The sequence below is a fragment of the Colletotrichum costaricense genome (genome assembly GCF_030867565.1).
Source record: "Colletotrichum costaricense strain IMI 309622 chromosome Unknown Scaffold_12.1, whole genome shotgun sequence".
NCBI classification, from domain to species: domain Eukaryota; kingdom Fungi; phylum Ascomycota; class Sordariomycetes; order Glomerellales; family Glomerellaceae; genus Colletotrichum; species Colletotrichum costaricense.
In genome coordinates, this window is record NW_026848241.1 from 345,078 (window position 1) to 363,918 (window position 18,841).

Here is an 18,841-nt window from a genome sequence, read left to right on the forward strand (position 1 = left end):
GTACCCCACTATGAGTGATGTACTTGAATGGTTTGTTGACCATTGTTCCAGTTGGCTCGTTTCCCCTTCAGTAGTAACTAGCTCTAGGCTGGAAAATCTAAGTTCATGTCCTCATCGGGTCTGCTCTGACATGATTGAGACCTTTAATGCACCAACGTAAATCATCAATCTCATACTTAAATTGCTCAAGTTGGTATCTCATGAATGAAATTTCAAAAACCCAGTTTTTCAAGAACTTTATCTCTTGTGCAATCTTGTGATCTGCTTACTCTGGCCTCTTTGCTGTCATGCCCTCATGTTCAAGTCCGTCCTGATGTGAGATTTATCACGTACCCGATTAGGTAGACAAAATCCGCTCGAACTAGACCTTTGAAGCTGCGTGCTCCGTTTCAACCACGTCAATAGGACCATCTCCCTTCCCATTCTCCGCAATCCGAACGTTCGCTTCTTCACCATCAAAGATGACGGCAATCTCCTCTAAAGCCTTGCCCTTAGTCTCCAAGAACCACCCATAAGCGATGCAAGCCTCCACAGCTAAGATAGCAACATAGACTATATAGAAGCGCCACCCAATGTTCTGGATGCCGATCGGGTTTACGTATTGGTTGACAAAGACGGCAGCTTTGGTCGAGAAGACGTATGTTGCCATGCCCTTGGCGCGGATGGAGTACGGCAGGACCTCCACAGAATAAGCAACCGGCAAGGGCGAGAAGGCGATGCAGTAGAAGACTTGGTAGATGAAAATCAGCGCCATGACGGCGATACCGGCGGAGCTGGCACTGGTTTCGGCGAATCGAGCTGAGGCGATGGTCCAACCGATAAAGACTACGAGCATACCGCAGGTCGAGATGCGGAAGAGGGGACGGCGGCCGATGCGTTCCACGAAGAATGCAGTAGTCAGGGCAAGGCCGAAGTTCCAGATGTTGAGTAAGCCATTGACCAGAGCTTGTGTGTTCTTGTTTGTGATACCGACGGTGTCCATGATTCTCGAGAGGTCTAGTCCGCATCAGCTAACGTCCAAATCCCACTGAAGTAATGAGAAAGTTTCGTCTTCTACTTACAATAAGCAATCAGGCCGTTACCAGACCATTGCGAGAAGAATCCCATGCCTATTATTAGCGTCAGTATGGAAATGGAACTGGATTCTTGTATGCTTAGACGAGCTTCTTACAGATGACAAGGAACATGCGGTATCGGTTGCCTTTCGTCTTAACCATTGATGCCCAAGTTGTGCTTCCAAGTCCTTCGATGCGATTAGCAGATGCGTCAAGACTCCATGGTATCTCCAAACTTACTCTTCTCATTGTCGATAGCAGCTCTGATCTCTTCAAACTCCAATCTGACCAGCTCCGTCTCTTCGCCTTCGCCGTGGTATTGCTTCAAGGCCTCCATGGCCTCGTCCCCACGATCGTGTGAGATGAGCCAACGTGGAGACTCGGGAACAAACCAGATGGCTGCGAGCTGCACCACACTAGGTGCCATCTGAAGAAGAGACGGAATTCGCCAAGACCAGGTGCTAGGGATATTTCGAGTACCAAACGTGATCCATGCTGCCGCGATACTACCGACATACCAACTGCCAAGCCCACGTCGTCAGCCCTTGGTTCTTGATTATTTCCAACTGGTTGCTTAAGATGATAGTACATACCAGGTATTGCAGATAGCCGTGATGGTGACGCGATCCTTGGGATGTGACAGCTCACTAACCAAGCTCGGCGCCGAAGTCGTCGCAAAAGAAAGACCGAATCCGAGGATGAATCTGCTCACGACAAACATGGCAAACGCGGTACTCTCGCACTGCAAGATTGCACCAACAATCATGATACAACTTCCCGTCGTGATACCCCATCGTCTTCCAAACTTATCAGCGACCCACGGAGCGATGGGTGTCGAGCAGATGCTCCCCAAAGCCATGATGGCACTCATTAAGCCGAGGACCGCCCCGCGCGGGTTGTCGAAGAAGTCGTCAAAGTAGGAAACGGTCTGGAGGGAGTTCATCATCGAGCCATCGTATCCGCTCGTGGCGTACGAGACAACGGCGGCGGGGAAGAGGAGGAAGTAGAGCTTTCGGCGGGCGGCGGATTTGTACCATGTGGGAGACTCCTGGGCGAGTTGGGCGATGCGAGAGGGTTGGTAGCTCTCGCTCGCGGCCGCCGGTCCGCCTTGCTGGCGAGCTCGTCGGGCTTGCTGGTCTTGCCTCGGGGCAGGGAGGTGTTGGCGGAGGAAGTTCATTGTGGCAAGTAGTATCGTAGAAGAACAGAGAAGTTGACAAGAACTAAGCCAGGAGAAAGGAGGCAAGGTTGGCTCAGTAGTGGAGATGAACTTATGAGTTGAGAACCGAGACCAGATAGCCGGGATCTTGCGTGTCCTTATATGCCCGTGACCAAGTTGTCCTGTCGAGGTGGGACGATGTCAACAACTCTTCTGGAACGCTTCGAGACTTTGCCAGGTTTTGCTCGCTGGATTGGTCTCAAGCAGTCTTGCTAGGTGACGGCGTTACGAAGTCGGCAGATGGGCTTAGGAGGAGAAGTATTCCGATCGAGCGATATTACCATTGGCGCGGAAAGCTAGTCCTTCACACTCACACACGACAATGTTAGCAGAACCGTACGCTTGGGACGCAAAGGCTCTGCCTGCCGAAGAGGACTTGGGAACTATCGGCACAAAGACGAGGGTTTGGCAAGTCGGATGATGGGATGCGGAGAAGATCCGGGGGCTGGGGTAAAAGCAAACTTGGTCCCCACATCCGGGGCATCACGAGATGAAGCTGTCTGGACGAGTCTCCATGGGGAAACGAACCATTAGAAGTTGCGGATGAAGTCAAGCTCGCCTGACTCGTCCGATTGTTTCCGTAGAACGAAGGGCAGCAAAACCGTGTGAGAACAACACCAGTTGTGTAGCGTCGGCCGACGATAGTGTGGAGTACGTATGGGATCCCTGGCTCCTCTTTTCCACAAGATTGACGAATCATGAACCTTCGGGGGAACTAGATGCTTCCCCCGATCTGGTCTCGGCGCCATCGGGGCATCCAAAACCTTCCCCCTAGCGTCCTTTGAGTCCTGCGGCTGATGTCGTCCGTCGTCTAAGCTATGCGGGGCATCCAAATGATTCCCCCGAGTTTGGGAACGTGGGAACGTGGGGTCGGGGAAGCGTCGAAGTCTGCCCCGAAGGTCCAACGCGGGGGACTCTAAGTCGCGTGTTGGCCTTCGGCGGCGCGTATGTACGAGTTCGGTCAGCCTATGCTTTACTCAGAGATAATGGGACGTCATGGGGCCTGTTGTGTGGGCCTAATGCAAAGACTCCGCAATGAGAGTGACGGATCGTACGAAGCTCTGGCTTGGAACCGTTGCGCGTATGCGAAGAGTCCTATTTAGGAGCTGGACTTGCCGTTGGGGTCGGTTGGTCCCTGTCCCTTGATTCTGCCATCCTCGCTCATTTTGATTCAATCTGATTGCAGCAATGTCAAACGGAATCCTCAGAACGTCCGGCTCCAGCATTGTCGATGCTGAGGGCAAGCCTGTCCTTCTCCGCGGCGTAAGTGTCTACCACTTTATATCCAGAATGCAACTGTCCGAAGGCCCATTGCTGACTGCCTATCGCGATACAGACCGCCCTCGGTGGCTGGATGCTGATGGAGAACTTCATGAACGGCTTCCCCGGTCGTGAGCACCAGATTCGTGGAGCACTGCTGAAGGTGCTCGGCAAGGAGAAGTGCGATTTCTTCTTTGACAAGTTCCTCGAATACTTCTTCACCGAGAAAGACGCCGAATTCCTCGCCTCGATTGGCTTCAACTGCATCCGCCTGTCTTTCAACTACCACCACTTCGAAGATGACATGAACCCCTTTGTGATCAAAGAGGAAGGCTTCAAGCATCTTGATCGCGCAATTGAGATCGTAGGTTCCTCCAACGTTACTCAGAGTCTTCTACCCGACTAATGTTTCTTCTTGTAGTGCGCCAAGTACAAGATCTACACAATTCTCGACCTCCACTCCGCTCCTGGTGGCCAGAACCAAGATTGGCACTCAGATAACCCGACCGGATACGCCGCGTTCTGGGACCACAAGCATTTCCAAGACAGAGTTATCAACCTTTGGCAGGTGATAGCGAAGCGATACAAGGGAAACCCGTGGATCGCAGGATACAACCCTCTCAACGAACCCGCCGACGTCGAGTGGACTCGCCTTCTCGCCTTCTACGATCGCATCGTCCCCGCCATTCGCGACATTGATCCCGAACACATTCTCTGGCTCGAGGGCAACACGTTTAGCATGGACTTTTCTGGCTTCGCAAAAGTGTTCGATAACTCTGTCTATGCGGTGCACGATTACTGTGGATTCAGCTTTCCCAACCGTATTGGTAGATACCAAGGTCTGGCAGATCAGGATGCCTATATCCGCCAGATGTACGACCGCAAGGTTGCTTTCATGAAAGAGCACAACGTGCCAATTTGGAATGGTACGAACACCTTGAGGTATGAATAGACAAATCGCTAACCGTTGAGGCGCAGGCGAATTCGGTCCAATTTATGAACGAAAGGAGTACAACCCAGACTTCGAAGAGCACAACGAGGAACGATACAAGATGCTGGACAAGCAAATGGCAATTTATACCGACGAGGGTATTGGTAAGACAACTTGTGACACGAGACCTTTGAACATTCGCTCACAGCTCCATCCGCAGCATGGAGTATCTGGGCCTACAAAGACGTAAACGTCATGGGCATGACCTACCTCTCCCCCGACTCCGCCTGGCTGAAGCTCCTCGGCCCCATGATCCGCAAGAAGCGCGACCTCGCCGTCGACAGCTGGGCCTACGACGACGCACACCTCCAGCCCAACCTCTTTGGCCCCCTACACAAGTGGTTCGAAGACAACGTCCCCGCACAATACAACAAGAAGTACCCGTGGCAGTGGCGCATGCACATGCACGTGTTCCGCGGCATCCGCGGCATCACCATGACGGAGTACATGATCCCCGAATGGGCCGATTACTTCAAGGACAAGACGTTTGAAGAGCTGGATGAGCTTGCTGCCAGCTGGAAGTACGAAAACTGCATTCAGCGAGAGAGGCTGAATGATTTGTTGAGCCTCTACGCGCCCATGACGCCTGGGGACAAGAGGTTGGAGGGCAAGGTGATTCCCTCAGAGGTTGAGAAGGAACAAGAAAAGCCTAAAGAAACTGTATCTGGTGTTGGCGTATTTGAGCTGGCACCTGATGAAAAGAAGAAGCATCTTGCTCAGGCCAGTCTAACTCCAGTTGCTGTTGTTTCATAGCTTCGAAACTTTCATTAGCCTCGACATCATGATGAGGCTGAGTGGGTTGCATACACTGGCGTTATTTGGGTTTCATAGAATGATGACTACGGGTTCAACTCTTTTCGATTCACTTGCAATATGTACTACACCGATTTGAGTCAAGGAAGGATTGACCGTCATACCCTTCGCTATGCTTGGCCTTGATCGGATTCTACAGCTTCTCAGGCGACTTTCTTGCTATATGGGACATAGTCCTTTATTTAAGGTAGTCCGCCATACGTCATCTGGGCTTCCCACAAACTTGTGTTTCCTAAGCAGTCCCGTAGTCTATAGTTGCTGGATGAATCTGAACAAGCCACGAGCACTCGGCCCTCAGGCCGAACATCACGGACAGACCAGCAAGATCCCGGCGCCGCGCGGCACTAGGACGGCCGGGGAGTAGCGGGGAAGTTCCCCACGTAATGTCCCCTGAAGTAACTTGAAGCGTGGGCCTCAGCCAGTTAAATCCGCCAAAGAATTCCCCTTTTCTCCAGTGGATTTTCCAGTTCCATCTCCGCAAATCGCACAACTCACTCCCGTACCCTTGTGCTCCCGATGCCGATGGGCGGCCGATCATGGATGACTCCGCGCCGTCTTCCTCCTTCTCTGCTGCCCATTACTTTCCGGCACGACGCCGTGTATGGCAGGCATGCACCAACTGCCGGGCCCGCAAGACGCGATGCGACGCTGCCAAGCCAAAGTGCAGTCTCTGCGTGACGCAGAACGTGGAGTGCGTCTACCGCGACTCGAACCAGCCGCGCATCGAGCAGAATACTAGGATCTTGTTGGAGCGCATCCAGATGTTGGAAGATCGCCTGCTTTCTTCACCAGTATTTTCTGGACAACAGCAACCGCAGAGCCAGCAAGCTTCCCAACCGTCTTTAGATACGCCATCACCACAAGCTACACGGCATGCTACAACTCCGCGATCGGCACACCATACACAGCCCGAGGCAGGTCCTGACTCAACGTCAACGAGGAACCAAACAGACGCGGTTCAGACAAGGAATTCTGATGCAGATGCTCAAATTCCAATCCCTTTATCCCATACAGCGAATGCGAACCATGTCTTTGAGTGGCCGATAGTAAAGCAGCTGCTATCAGAAACGGACTCGGAGTCACAACCGCCGCGGCCAGCTTTTCCGGGAGGACTGCGCTCAGCGGAAGCAACTGACATCTTTTTCCGCAAAGATACAGGTACAGATTCTTCGATGTGCCCTCCAGAGTCTTGGAGATTATTCCAAGACCGGAGTCTGCCAGTCTCCATCGATGCCGCTAATCGGTATCGAGAGGTGATCCATGAGTACTTTGCCGAAGTGAACATCTTCTTTCCTCTCCTCTCCCCGGAGGACATCATCGACACTTTGAATGAAGTAGTAGCGTCTGAAAAGACTGCAAGTGCGGTCTCGCACCTTACTGCGCCGGCCCGGTACTGTTTATTGCTGTTGGTCCTCTGCATGGGATCCTTCGTCTACACTGGGGACTATCGCATTTCATTGGATGAAAGAGCAGGCCGAGATGGAGGTCAACGCCAAAGACCCATAAGCTCGAGCATCATTGGAGACTTTCCGGGCATCGATGAGCAGCTGTGGCGAAAAGCGCGACTTTTGCTGGGCTTCATTTCATCTGAAATCAGCCTTGAAGCAGCACAATGCACGATGTTGGCGAGGTCAGGCTCATGCTTGTATACTTAGCATTGTTCTACCTGAACTGACGGCTTGCAGCTTATATATGAATGCGAACGGAAGAGTAGCAGATTCTTTCCACTGGGCACATGCAACCGCCGTCAAGTGTGAAGCGCTCGCGAAAAGGTACTTATCTTGAGAAGCTCGCAAGTCCCGCCTGCAAGCACTCGGTTACTAAAACAAGAAACAGAGATGCCACAGGCGCAGAAGGCAATGATGGATTCTCGGACGCCTTCCGTAGACTCTTTTGGGTCGCACTGATTTACGAAGGTGACTTTGTGTCCGAGATCTCAATCACATTACCCTCAGGTATAGCGAGATACGAAGAAGTCGTACCCTACCCGGCCCCCGAAAACCCCAAGCAGCACAAAGAATTCACCATCAACCAGGCGACCCCGGAAGCCGATGTGACGAGTCCGTCATCGACGTCTTTCTACAGGACCGAGGAACTTGTCGCCTTCCAAATCAGTACCAACGCGGCAATCAGGCGGTTTCTCAACCGGGTTAACAGCGTCGTCTTTGATAGCAAAGACCAGTTTCGCATGACGCGCACCAACTACGCCAACTGGCTACTGCGGATCACCGAGGATCTTTGGTCGTATCACGGTGCGCTTTACCGCAATCTCCCCGATTTCCTGCTCACGAGCCAGCCTAGAAGAACGCCTGGGCAACAGCCGGAAATTGCGACTTCTCCTATGACGCCCGGTATCATTCAAGTTGAAGAGTTGGGCAACAATCCGTGGAACGTGCTGAGGCTCAAGGGGCGGTACTATGCGGGGCAGTACATCATTCATCGCCCTTTCATCGAATACGTGATGTTGAACATGGCGCACTTCGAGACGCATCCGTGCCGGGAGGCGATATTGGAGCGGTGCCGAATGTGCCTTGAGGGTTGCAAGGGTTTCATCAATGTTTTCGACATTGATCCTGCCAACAGCATTACTGGCCTATTTGCTGCCGGAATGGTGTAAGTGCGAAGCCTTAGGCTACAGAGCACCACTACTGTAGAGGCTCATTTCTGACATCTCCTTAGGACCTTTACCATGGTTACCATCCTCCGAGTGGCGACAATGTGCCCCGTCTTCAAAGAAATCCTGCCGGAAGATATCGAGAGTGCAATGTTTGTAGGAACGCGGAACTTGCGGCGATTCAGCATTAGCGTGAGGGAGTTTCAGTGGCACCTGAGCGTATTGGAAAGACTTGCGGCGTCTTGTAGGAATAGAATGAGTGCTTAGGTAGCGGAAGACATATCGCTGCCGCATTTTGGAACGCTCGGAATTCAAAACGACATGCTCGGTGGATACTACTGTCAAGAAAAGTCTCACAAACTGTCGTTCTAGGAGAATGAAGCGTGAAAACTCCATAGAATTCTTCATGGGGGATTGCGGTGGAAATTACCTCAATCGAAGTCTTCTAGAAACCTCAATACTAAGCTTCTATCGCTGTACTGTTTCGCTTCTCAAATGTCGATCAGACGCGGTTGGTTCCAATTCCCTGGTTAGACAGGTACATTCAAGAGTCGATTATTTGAGATGGCTGACTCAATAGACGTGAGTAAAGTTTCATCCGAAAGATAGAGTGGTGTCAACGAGGATGCCATCCAAACTTGCGACGTTGCAAGTCGCTGTAAGCGAAGCCATATCCATGGGAACCGAAAGCGAATGGGCAAATGAAGATCTCGAAGACGAAAGAAAATCTTCCCTACAGAGTCAAATAAAGCAAGTGATGATCTTGTTGGTAAATCTACCTCATGCTTAAATAGCGACGAATATCCTGAGGATTCAAGCTGTCTAGAACAACAACTCTTTAACCATTCTGACTTATCACGCAAGTCATTCGCGTTGGTTTCGCATCTTCTGGCTCAAAATTCCTATCTCTTTCCTCATTCGTTCTACTCCTCACAACTTTACTAATCTACTGTTCAATCATCGATTCAATTTCGAAGCAAAGCAGAATTCTCGTCATTGACTTGAGCAATTCCTGTCGAATATGAAGTTCTCCGTAAACGCCGCTCTCTTGATCTTGGGGCTTACAGCGTCTGTCCATGCAAGTGCGTACTTCTTAAAGCTTTCAGCGCCAAGACGTCCATCTGCACTTGCATGCTAATATAGATATCGACAGCTCCCCAGAAGAAGGGTGGCGGCGTTGCAGGCCAGGCCTGCACTGACGGGACATTCAAGGGAACTTGCTCTGCAGACGGTCGATGTGGGTTGGAAATCCCGCCCAATGAGTTGTCTAGCCAGATTGTCGCTGGCCAATGTGGCCGATGATTAGACCACTCTGCTGTTTCAATTACATCAAAGAGACAATCAAATAGAGCAAATGAATGTATTCAATGCCACATACACTGATTCCTTGAGCCGCACCTCTGAACCTGTGACTGCATTGGTGTTTATGCGTGGCTTTTGCTAGATAAGACTCTCGGCTATTCTCGGCCAATCGCGGCTCTTAATGAGCCAATCTCCTGATGATATTGCTCAGTCGAGATCTAAGTCAGAATAATAGAAAAGAGAAAGAGCCGTTTCAGGGTCTTTGACATTCTTGCCTGTCTCATTATTGTGGTGAGTCACCTAGCAGCTCATTGGTAGAACACCGAAAGTGGCTGTATCGTTCATTATGAATCATACCTCGTCACCATGATACTAAGAGTTCATTGGCGGACTCTTCCAGTTATACTGGGCCGTCTCAATCATGGCGTACATCCTTGGTCTGAAGGGGCTTGGTCCTGCGGCTCGGACTTCTGGGCCATCGACCACGGTGTTGAGAAGCCGTGGATGTTCGGAACGCCGCCTAGTTTGTTTATGTGAATGCAAGTAATTATATAGATATGGGAATCATCCGAATGGAGCTTATTCCATTCCATCAATTCAATCGAAAAGACAACTTCAATTTTAGATACAACATCGGGATCCAGTTCCGTCCCCTCTTTCAACTAAGACCAGCCAGAAGCTAATTCCACTCAAACGACCACTTATCAATGCCGGGTGCAACAACAACAGCAACGAACACAGCAACAACTGCGCTACTTCGGAATTCGATGGACTCGCTCTCAAATCAGAACAACAACAACAACATACCACTTTCCCCGAAAGAGTCAATTGACTCTCACAGCGCGGGCATGCAACAATTCATTCCTGGGCAATGCCTATTCTGCCCCAATCTCTCAGCAGACTTCCCTGCCAGTGTAGCCCACATGCAAAAGTCACACGGCCTGTTTATTCCACATCAGCAAAATCTACTCGTCGACCTGGAAACTCTCTTCAAGTACCTGCGCCTAGTCATATTCGATTATCGGGAATGTCTACATTGCGGGACAAAGAGGACAACGGTACAAGCTGTACAGCAACACATGGTCGGCAAAGGTCACTGCAGGTTTGACCCAGCAAACCAAGACTCCGAATTTGCCGACTTTTACGACTTCACTTTCTCCGAGACCGAAGGCAACGAAGGGAGTGACTTTGAGAGCGACAAAGACGAGTGCGATGTGCAGCACGAGCCGGCAAGCCCAAGTCGACAGCCGTTACAGGTCGATGAAGACTCTCTTCGGTTGCCATCAGGCAAGATCATATCCAAGCGGTCCTCGGACCAGACGGGACTGTCTATCAATCACCTAAGGCGCCGAATGCGGACCCCACCTTCACGACTAGAATATGTCCAGGTAGAATCTGAAGAAGAGGAGTCCAGCGAGGACCCGCTGCATCCTGGTCGGACACAAGCACTGTCTAAAAGAGAAAAGCGAGAGAAGGCGGTGATCGCGCATCAGCTAGCAAACATGAGGGCGAATGATCGAAGTGCACTGATGCACTTATCTGCATCGGAGCAGCGATCGCTGCTGGCGGTGCAGTACAGGAATGAGGAAAAGGTGCAGAAGGAGGAACGGCGCCGGCAGGGTAAAATTGATCGGAAGGGGAACAAGAACTTGTACGCGTACTGGAACACAGAAACGCCTGTTTACCAGTGTGGATAGATAAGGCGCTGTATTAAATCCTAACAAATGTCGGCATTGTCTTGTGCATCTATTTAAGGTACTTGAAAGTGGCCATGTGTTCTTGGTAGTTTTGCAGAATCGGAAGTGATTTGGCAAGCATTCTGGTAGTAGCTGGAGATGGTCCCCGGGAGCCAGAATTATTGAACTCTGCTCGTGGAGGGCTTAACGATGTCGATGTAGGTTCGGAAATCACGCTTTTGAATCGAGATCTACGTCATGCAGTACACCGACTAGGTTGACCTTGCGTTGGATTGACGTGGATGGAGACCTGTCAAACTTCAGACAGATTGGCCGATTCCTGGATCTCCCACAAAAGAGAGCAAGAGAGGAATTCTTGTTCATCTGGCATCTATGCAATCGACTACCTTAGTAGTTGCCATTGAGCGGTAAGTGATTGGATGATAGATACTATGGGCGGCATTCGCTTCGCACATAGTCTTGCCCGAACGCACTACATGTAGGGTTCTGTGGCCTTCTCAGCCAGATTGGGACGGCCCAACTTGGAATTCTGGGAAGAAATACAGGTGCTGAGTATTTTTTGTGAACTATGGACTTTCTCACTTACATCAGACAGCTTGGCGGCTATACCATGAGAAGACTGTGTAAAAATGTAACATATTTCGTGTGCCAATGAAGGCTAAAATATGACCTAGCGTATATCAATTCCTGTTAAGATCACGAAAAAAACCAGCGGGCAGAACGTCGCAGCTTTAGAATGTGCGATGCAGTTCTCCGTGCACCCATACAGTGGAGATTACAGGGGATGGATGGAGGGGTTAACACGGCTTCTCTCCGCGTACAGGGGGGACTCCCTTGCCTTGTGGCTGCCAATTTTAAGATTGCCGGCTCCTTTAAGAGAGCGAGAGCGAACTGCGAAGTACTTCATGCATTTCGCTTCATGCATCATGAGTTCCTTCAGAGACAAAGGTTGATAGTTGTGCGCCGTGGAAACAAATGCCAATACTCAACGTTGTCTTCCGTCCTAAGCCTTCTCTACCTTACCTTTTAAACTCTATAGAGCCTTATAGAGCCAGTCACTCTGGTTTCGAGGTCAGGGGCACGAACGAGGTCCGACCAATTTGACAGGTGCCGGTGTCAGCAGTAAATTGCATCGGTTGGAGTCTAGAAATCAAAGTGGGCGATAGTAGAAGCAAGGTTACCTGCCACATCTGAGCTGTACACTGTACATACATTTCGCATTCACCATTTAACAGACTTGATAAGGCGTAGAATGTCCGACAGGCCGCTCTACTTTGTCCGTTGATGCAAACCAGTCTGGTGGATAGCTCCGTGCAATCCGTAGGCCTCTATCGTTGGCCCTCATGGGTACTAACAAGGCCTGGGACAAAATCTGCGTCCCTGTCACCCTGTCAAGCACGTTTCGAATCGAAATTAAAGTCATGGGCGTGCGGCGCCTGTACCGTTCCCATCCCAAGCGCGCTACCGCATTCAGGTGGCACTTCAATTCGCTGAAGGCTTTGGAAGTGCGCCGCCCAGCCGGTCACGGCGTTTCAGCTGCCCAGGCCCGCAGAATAGGTGCATCTTCATCCTTGCAAAGATACAGCTCGCTGGGATTGACAGCTCACGGGATGCATGGCGGACCTGCTGGGGTGGCGGAGGCGGCAGTGATGGGACAAACAAACGTTGAGATCGGGCGGCTCAGGGGAGTAAAGGTTGTAGATACTAAAGAAACGCCGATGGCCTTCTTGGAGAGAAGGCTTATTGGGTCTGTCAGTGTGAGCTTGTCCTTCCCTCATCCAGTCCCAATCCCGAGTCTCTCTCCTTGACAGGTTTGGTGATATTCGTTCGTTTCATTCCACTTCTCTTCGCACTCCCTGTAAACCACTTCAAGATGCTTCCTACTACTTCACTTTTGCTTGCCGGTGCTGGCATCGCCAATGCATACACCATTGCCGTGGCCGAGCCCTTCATGCGCAAAAACATCGATCCCGTCGTCATCCCGGGCCAGTACAAGAGCCACATGCACACCTTCTTTGGTTCCGACGCCGTCACCCTAAACACGAACACCTCTGCCGAGCTCCAAGCAGGTTGCTCAACTGCCGAGAACCCCAATGACTACTCTTCTTACTGTAAGCTGAAGCCCAATCCTAGGTTCTCTTGAACCACAGCCATTTCCCCAATTTCAAGAAGATCTCTTGCTGACTTAAACTCTAAAGGGGTCCCAACTCTGTACGTCAAGAATGACACCGGCATGACCCCAGTCCCCTTCTCTCGCTTCAGCGCCTACTACGTCGCCATCGAAAGCGCTGAGGTCGCCATCCCCCAAAACTACAAAACCGTTGCCGGAAACTCCAAAGGAACCACACAAGCCGACGTCGAGGACCTCGCCGGCATCCAATGGTTCTGTGAGGGCGATCCCACCGAAGAGGGCAAAGAGGTCGCGGCGTGGCCCACAAAGACGTGCTCCACGCACCTACAGACTCTCCTCCTCTTCCACGACTGCGTCAACGAGCAGACTCTCGAGTCGGCCTACTCGGGCACCCAGAACTGGAAGGACGGCTTCAAGCCCGCCAACCGGTGCCCCGAAGGCATGAAGCGCCAGCCGCAGCTTCGGTTCTCGATCCGCTACGATCTGCGCAAGGTACTTCCAGACGGATGGAACGGCACGCCGCCTTTTGAGCTTGCGTGCGGTAACTCGTTCTGCTCGCACGGCGACTTTATCAACGGGTGGTTGCCCGAGGCTGCTACCAATATGCTCAAGGCGAACAGCAAGCGAGACTTTGCGGGTGTCGATGGGCCTGATGGAAAGTACAATGCTGGTTCCAAGTGCGGCGCCGAGAACGCGGTAAGTAATTCTCTTGACCCAATGATGGAAAGAGAGCAGGGTTGATACCAATACAGAAGGACGCCGATCCCAATAATGGCACATCCGATTACGATGAGAGTGTCAAGATGATGAGCGCCAAGCGCAGCATTGGTCAGCGCTCGCAGTCTCGTCGCGCCTAAAGAGGTATGCCCAGACCTTCCTCGCAGGCAAACTATCATGAGTCACCCAGTGTGATCCCCGGGGAATACCAGTGGCCATCATTTGGGGGGTCATGAAGTGTACAAAGTCCTTCTCATTCTCCTGTACAATGTTGAGCTTTCATGTATTTATAAGTTACAAACTTCAGGTGCAGATTGAATGACAACCAGAGGTCTTCACTGTATCGACACGCTTGGAAGTAATATTCCACAACGCTAGAAGAACACAGCAAAGCATTTCTGCGACAGTGACATTCGTTGATAGCATCCATACCTTGCCAAAATCTAAGGGATGTGCAACGTTCAATTTACGGTGGAACGATCGGGAAAAGTACCCGTGGTCTCAGCCTCATCATTGCATATATGAAAGCTTGTCTTACAGCACGCAACGAACTCTGTGAGTTGATCACTGCAAGGGGTTAGTCTGAAAACTTTGCGTTCCAGGTCATCAGCTGGCAAGAGCCAATTTGTTAGCGCAGCGCCTTGAGTATGCTGGACAGGGAGCGATGGAATTTGCAATAGCTCTTTATTTTTCCCAGGGATATGAGCATTCAATTATGGAGCATGGTTCAAAGCTGTCGAGGCACAATAGGCTGACAGCGTGATCAGAGATCTTCATAGCAGAGTTTACCGATTCTACACCTAGACCTCCACGTACGTACAAGCTGTCTCTCTGCTTGGATCACCTCTTTGGAACAATATGGCTCACCCAGAACTAGAGACTGGCCAAAGACTCAGACTGTGTTCAGAAGATGTATATGCCTCATCCCATCAAAGCAGTCATGAGGACCAGCCCAGCAGCTATCACACACTTATAACTGGCGGCTGGGCCGTACTGCCTGGTAGAGCCGCTCACTGTATTGGTAATGGGAACTAGTGAAGCTGCCTGTTAGTTTCTTGACCAGAAATTGACAGCAAAGTGAATACTCACGTGAAGTAGTAGTTGGCAGCGGAAGAACTACACCCGAATTGAGCGATCCCAGAGTTGGGATCTGTTCTGGGTTCGATTCGTGCGCCGTCACTGTGCCGTGAAGGCTCGCCGTTAGTGACGTGTCTTTTCTCAGAGGCAGAGTCTCGCCGGGAGCCGAGCCGGATTGCAAAACCAATCCTTGAGGGTCTTGGGCAGCAGTGACTCGTGTAGATTCGGATGGTGATGCTGCGCTCGGGAAGTCGGCCATGCTGAACAGGGAGTATTGAGGATCTATGCCAGCAGGTATGGTGATAACCGCGGACGCCCTGACATCCTGCACCACCTCCGACACTGGGCGTGTGATTGTTGCCACGACGGGGGTTGGACCACACGTTGTGCAGGTCTGGACTTCTGCGGTAAAACCGAAGGGGATATCCGCAGACGTCACCGTAGGTTTCGAGGGCATCCCACGATATGTCTCTGTGACAGCATACACCTGCTTAGCGAGGCCCGTGGAACAGAAAGTATCGTATTCGGTAGTGTAGGAGATTGTGTGCACGCAAGTATCGCATCCGCATTTGTTGCAATTTGGGGCCTGTAGTTGAACGGTGATGGGCTGTCCCGTGGCGGCTGGCAAGCGGACAACGGGAGTCGCCATGCAGCTGCCGCATAACGGAGCGAATGGCTGCTTGGTGAAGCACTGGACAATGGTCGCAGTACGACACGCAAGGAGAGTCGATTGGGAAGAGACTTCCATTACCGTGATGTTGATGACAGTAATAACGGTGAAGAACGTAACGGAGCGATTCGTCCTTGGTTGCTGAATGAATGTATTCGAGTACAGTTTATATCGAGAAATAAGAACGTTTTATGTTTATGGTTGTAGTAGGAGGGTATGTGGCCAACAGACTTGCCAGACTCGGTTGGAAGAAGCATTTAGAAGCGAGCTTAGGAACAAGTGTGTGTGTCTTACTATTTAATATCACTGAGTACACATGCGGAAGTTCTGACAGCTTTTGAGCTGTAACAATGTGGGAGCCGCCCAGTGGCTAGCTGAAGTATGGAATTTTGTTTCAATGGACATATCAGACTCAACCATGATGTCGGGACGTCGGCCGCCCAGGCCTGGTATTGCGGCGTTGTGTGAGACTATTTTCGGTCTAGCTACATACCTAAATCGCACCTCACGTTTCACAGCGTTCCGACTCATGCTTTTACCAATTACAATTAGTTCATTGTCTAACACTGAGGCTTGATGTCTCGTTGAAATAAGAGCTTTCTGTCCCGCGAAAATGAGATTTGATGTCTCATTGTAATATTGTGGAGTATCTTCTCTTGGTGTTGATTGCTTCAATTACGAGCGACCTTTTGCTCCCCGGCGCTGAACCTTGACATATATGTATCTGGGAATCATGTCGTATATTTTCTGCTATATCGAGGAGCCCTTACTGTCATGTGAGTTAGTAATCAACATTATCTCAATCGCCATCATGAAGCCTCGGTCTATACTCAGCTTGCTTTGCCTTACGCAAACCATCTCAGCGTCTGAACCATCCTTTGACCATGAGAATGGCTTGCCAGCAACATGGTGCTTCACTTACCTATCGACTTACCTGGAGCCTACTAGTATAGCTGCTGGCTCAACAGGACTGGAGACGGCACTGAACTCAACTTCAATCGCCAACGCACCTTTGTCAACGGGAACAACCATTGGGCTTTCCACAAATCCTACACTTGGGGCTTCCGCAACGCCGAGCTTTTCTCTCGGCACCTCCCTCCCGGCTACGGAACAGATTGGTGCGCCGGAAACGACCCCGTTGACAATATCCACTTCGTCTCTACAACTGTCTTCGTTGTCGGTTGCCGCATCTGATACTTCGTTGACTTCACTCACCACAACTTCTTCCGCCAGTCTGACCTCCAGCAGACTCGCCTCGCCCACTGCTACTAGCTCCGGATCATCTACGTCGATATCCGCGCAAGCTGCTGAGACTGTGATCTTCTTCGTTGCTCCAGGCTCAACTTCGACTGTGAGACGAAACCTGAAGAAGAGGGTGATGGGTGGTTTCGTGAACCACAACACCAACGCAGATCGTCAGCTATGCAACACCGCAACCGTGTTTTCCTTGGTCGCTGGCGAATTACTAGATGGCGGCGTACCAGTGTATTACTCTCCAGGTGATAGCCATAAACCTCTCAATGCTATGGGGACGCGACCGAACAACGCCATTACAACAACATTCGACGTCTTTGATGGGGTTCTTCGATTCTACCATCCATCTCTCCCTGATAGTCAGGCAAGCTTCTGTCAAGATGCTACTGGACAGGTCCATGTCACCTTTACGTCCCGACCGCCTGATTGTGATCCAGTTTCTCTCTTAGCATATGGAGGTAAGGTTCACCAATAACTTTAGCTTTTCCACCCTAACGATGCCGAAGCTGATATTCACATGGGACAGTCGACTTGTGTCAAAACGGCCAAATACAACTTCCCGGCTTGCCTAGTCAGAGTACCTCGACATCGACTACAGCAAGTGCAACTTCGTTGGAAGTCTTGACCAGCACCACAAGTCGTTCTACCGCAAGTGTTACAAGCGGCTTATTGCAAGACACTTCTATATTTTCCCGCACTATGTCAACAGTTTCTAGCGTCTCCGAGTCGCTCATATCATCGAATTCTGGTCCAAGTATCTTATCATTCATAACATTACCGACACGCGATCCTGAAACTCATATCCTTCCATCACCGATTCCTCTAACATTGTCATCGCCTTCATTATCTCCATCATTCTCGTCATCCATGTTGTCTTCGCCGTCTCCAGCGGCCTCATTATCGCCCTCGTTATCGCCCTCACCGCCATCAACCACAACCTTCTTCACTCAGACTTCCACAAGGACAGACTCAACATCTTCCACCTCGGCACGCTTCTCAAATTCGACAAGTGTTGAGGCATCAACAATTTCGGCGAGCATTTTCGACGCTTCTTCAAGCATCTCGTCCTCGCTCACAACCAGTCTGTCCTCCAGCTCATCCATCATAACTCCAACCTCGTCAACGACCTCCAGCTCAAGTTCTTCGCTCAGCAGCTCAAGCACATCTGCTACGCCCATATGTACACCTGGCGTCGAGTTCGCCGCCTACGTCTTTCCTCGAACTTCCGAGCCTTGTCAAGAGCTCCTGCGCGTGTACTCTGATTCGACCAAAAGCGCAAGAGATCTGAACTTGACTACAGTCATGCAAGGCAGAACTCCTCTTGGCACAGGCTTTACTCCGCTCGTCTCATGGAGGACGAGCCCGAGTGACGAAACAGGTCCCACAAACATCTATGGAGTACGTGGCCCGGCGAACACGACGTGGAGCAATTCGTGTGATTTGATCCAACACCGAGGCTACCTAAAGTTCAACGAAGCAAAGATCTGGTTTCTGACAATCGATGTGCCTGATGATTTCGGGTTTGTTTGGTTTTATGGTACATTCTCGTCAACTGTGCCCGGAGCTTACGGTGCCAGTGCCGGTCAGATCACGGCAGACTACTCCCGTCGAGCTAGGGTGACTGCTGCAAACGTCCTTGTACGTGACTCTGAGATATACGTGCCTTTTCGCGCATTGTTCCTCAACTCTGGCGGTCCCGGTAGCCTCAACATGCCACTGCCGCCCGGCGTACAATTCGTATCGGGTTGTTCCGACACGCCTGCTACTCCCGCTTTCCCTCAGTGGGAAACGGAGAAGTGGACTCCGTAATCAGCACTATACTATCCATCATCTCGTCGCCTCATCCTGCGTGGCCAAGGGGCGTATATCTTTCTCAGAATCTCCGTTTTCTGCACTCTGACATTACCCTCTCGCTGCCAGGAAGCCTTCGTCTGCATTCTCACCCCGATAGGCGACATGGCATAGCTATCTTCGTTGATGTTGCTTCGGTCTCTAGCCACGGATGCGGCTGGAGTAGCAGTTGTCCGCTTGCCGCTTGTGGTAG

The 18,841-nt window shown here is 51.0% G+C and overlaps 9 protein-coding genes across 9 annotated transcripts; 6 read left to right on the top strand and 3 right to left on the bottom strand.

Annotated features, from left to right (window-relative positions):
- Positions 1–361: 361 nt before the first annotated feature.
- On the bottom strand, positions 362–2,232 carry CCOS01_11072 (lactose permease; the record flags this gene model as incomplete). Its single annotated transcript, XM_060459225.1, has 5 exons — positions 362–996; positions 1,062–1,109; positions 1,172–1,243; positions 1,296–1,576; positions 1,649–2,232. The coding sequence occupies 5 exons, from the start codon at positions 2,230–2,232 to the stop codon at positions 362–364; spliced, it is 1,620 nt and encodes a 539-aa protein (XP_060309957.1).
- Positions 2,233–3,459: 1,227 nt separating this feature from the next.
- CCOS01_11073 (murein transglycosylase) lies at positions 3,460–5,275 on the top strand (the record flags this gene model as incomplete). The annotated part of the gene is made up of 5 exons (XM_060459226.1): positions 3,460–3,534; positions 3,608–3,895; positions 3,953–4,457; positions 4,510–4,626; positions 4,671–5,275. The coding sequence occupies 5 exons, from the start codon at positions 3,460–3,462 to the stop codon at positions 5,273–5,275; spliced, it is 1,590 nt and encodes a 529-aa protein (XP_060309958.1).
- A 596-nt stretch (positions 5,276–5,871) lies between these two features.
- On the top strand, positions 5,872–8,216 carry CCOS01_11074 (uncharacterized protein; the record flags this gene model as incomplete). The annotated part of the gene is made up of 3 exons (XM_060459227.1): positions 5,872–6,965; positions 7,172–7,948; positions 8,015–8,216. 3 exons carry the CDS (start codon positions 5,872–5,874, stop codon positions 8,214–8,216), a joined length of 2,073 nt encoding a protein of 690 aa, XP_060309959.1.
- A 754-nt stretch (positions 8,217–8,970) lies between these two features.
- On the top strand, positions 8,971–9,251 carry CCOS01_11075 (uncharacterized protein; the record flags this gene model as incomplete). The annotated part of the gene is made up of 2 exons (XM_060459228.1): positions 8,971–9,031; positions 9,103–9,251. The coding sequence occupies 2 exons, from the start codon at positions 8,971–8,973 to the stop codon at positions 9,249–9,251; spliced, it is 210 nt and encodes a 69-aa protein (XP_060309960.1).
- A 1,079-nt stretch (positions 9,252–10,330) lies between these two features.
- Positions 10,331–10,948, top strand: CCOS01_11076 (TRI15; the record flags this gene model as incomplete). The annotated part of the gene is made up of 1 exon (XM_060459229.1): positions 10,331–10,948. The coding sequence occupies one exon, from the start codon at positions 10,331–10,333 to the stop codon at positions 10,946–10,948; it is 618 nt and encodes a 205-aa protein (XP_060309961.1).
- A 1,873-nt stretch (positions 10,949–12,821) lies between these two features.
- CCOS01_11077 (uncharacterized protein) lies at positions 12,822–13,936 on the top strand (the record flags this gene model as incomplete). The annotated part of the gene is made up of 3 exons (XM_060459230.1): positions 12,822–13,059; positions 13,147–13,775; positions 13,832–13,936. 3 exons carry the CDS (start codon positions 12,822–12,824, stop codon positions 13,934–13,936), a joined length of 972 nt encoding a protein of 323 aa, XP_060309962.1.
- Positions 13,937–14,717: 781 nt separating this feature from the next.
- On the bottom strand, positions 14,718–15,621 carry CCOS01_11078 (uncharacterized protein; the record flags this gene model as incomplete). Its single annotated transcript, XM_060459231.1, has 2 exons — positions 14,718–14,827; positions 14,886–15,621. 2 exons carry the CDS (start codon positions 15,619–15,621, stop codon positions 14,718–14,720), a joined length of 846 nt encoding a protein of 281 aa, XP_060309963.1.
- A 672-nt stretch (positions 15,622–16,293) lies between these two features.
- Positions 16,294–17,975, bottom strand: CCOS01_11079 (uncharacterized protein; the record flags this gene model as incomplete). Its single annotated transcript, XM_060459232.1, has 5 exons — positions 16,294–16,312; positions 16,478–16,906; positions 17,209–17,219; positions 17,379–17,440; positions 17,789–17,975. The coding sequence occupies 5 exons, from the start codon at positions 17,973–17,975 to the stop codon at positions 16,294–16,296; spliced, it is 708 nt and encodes a 235-aa protein (XP_060309964.1).
- Positions 16,355–18,606, top strand: CCOS01_11080 (uncharacterized protein; the record flags this gene model as incomplete). Its single annotated transcript, XM_060459233.1, has 2 exons — positions 16,355–17,255; positions 17,324–18,606. The coding sequence occupies 2 exons, from the start codon at positions 16,355–16,357 to the stop codon at positions 18,604–18,606; spliced, it is 2,184 nt and encodes a 727-aa protein (XP_060309965.1).
- Positions 18,607–18,841: the final 235 nt, after the last annotated feature.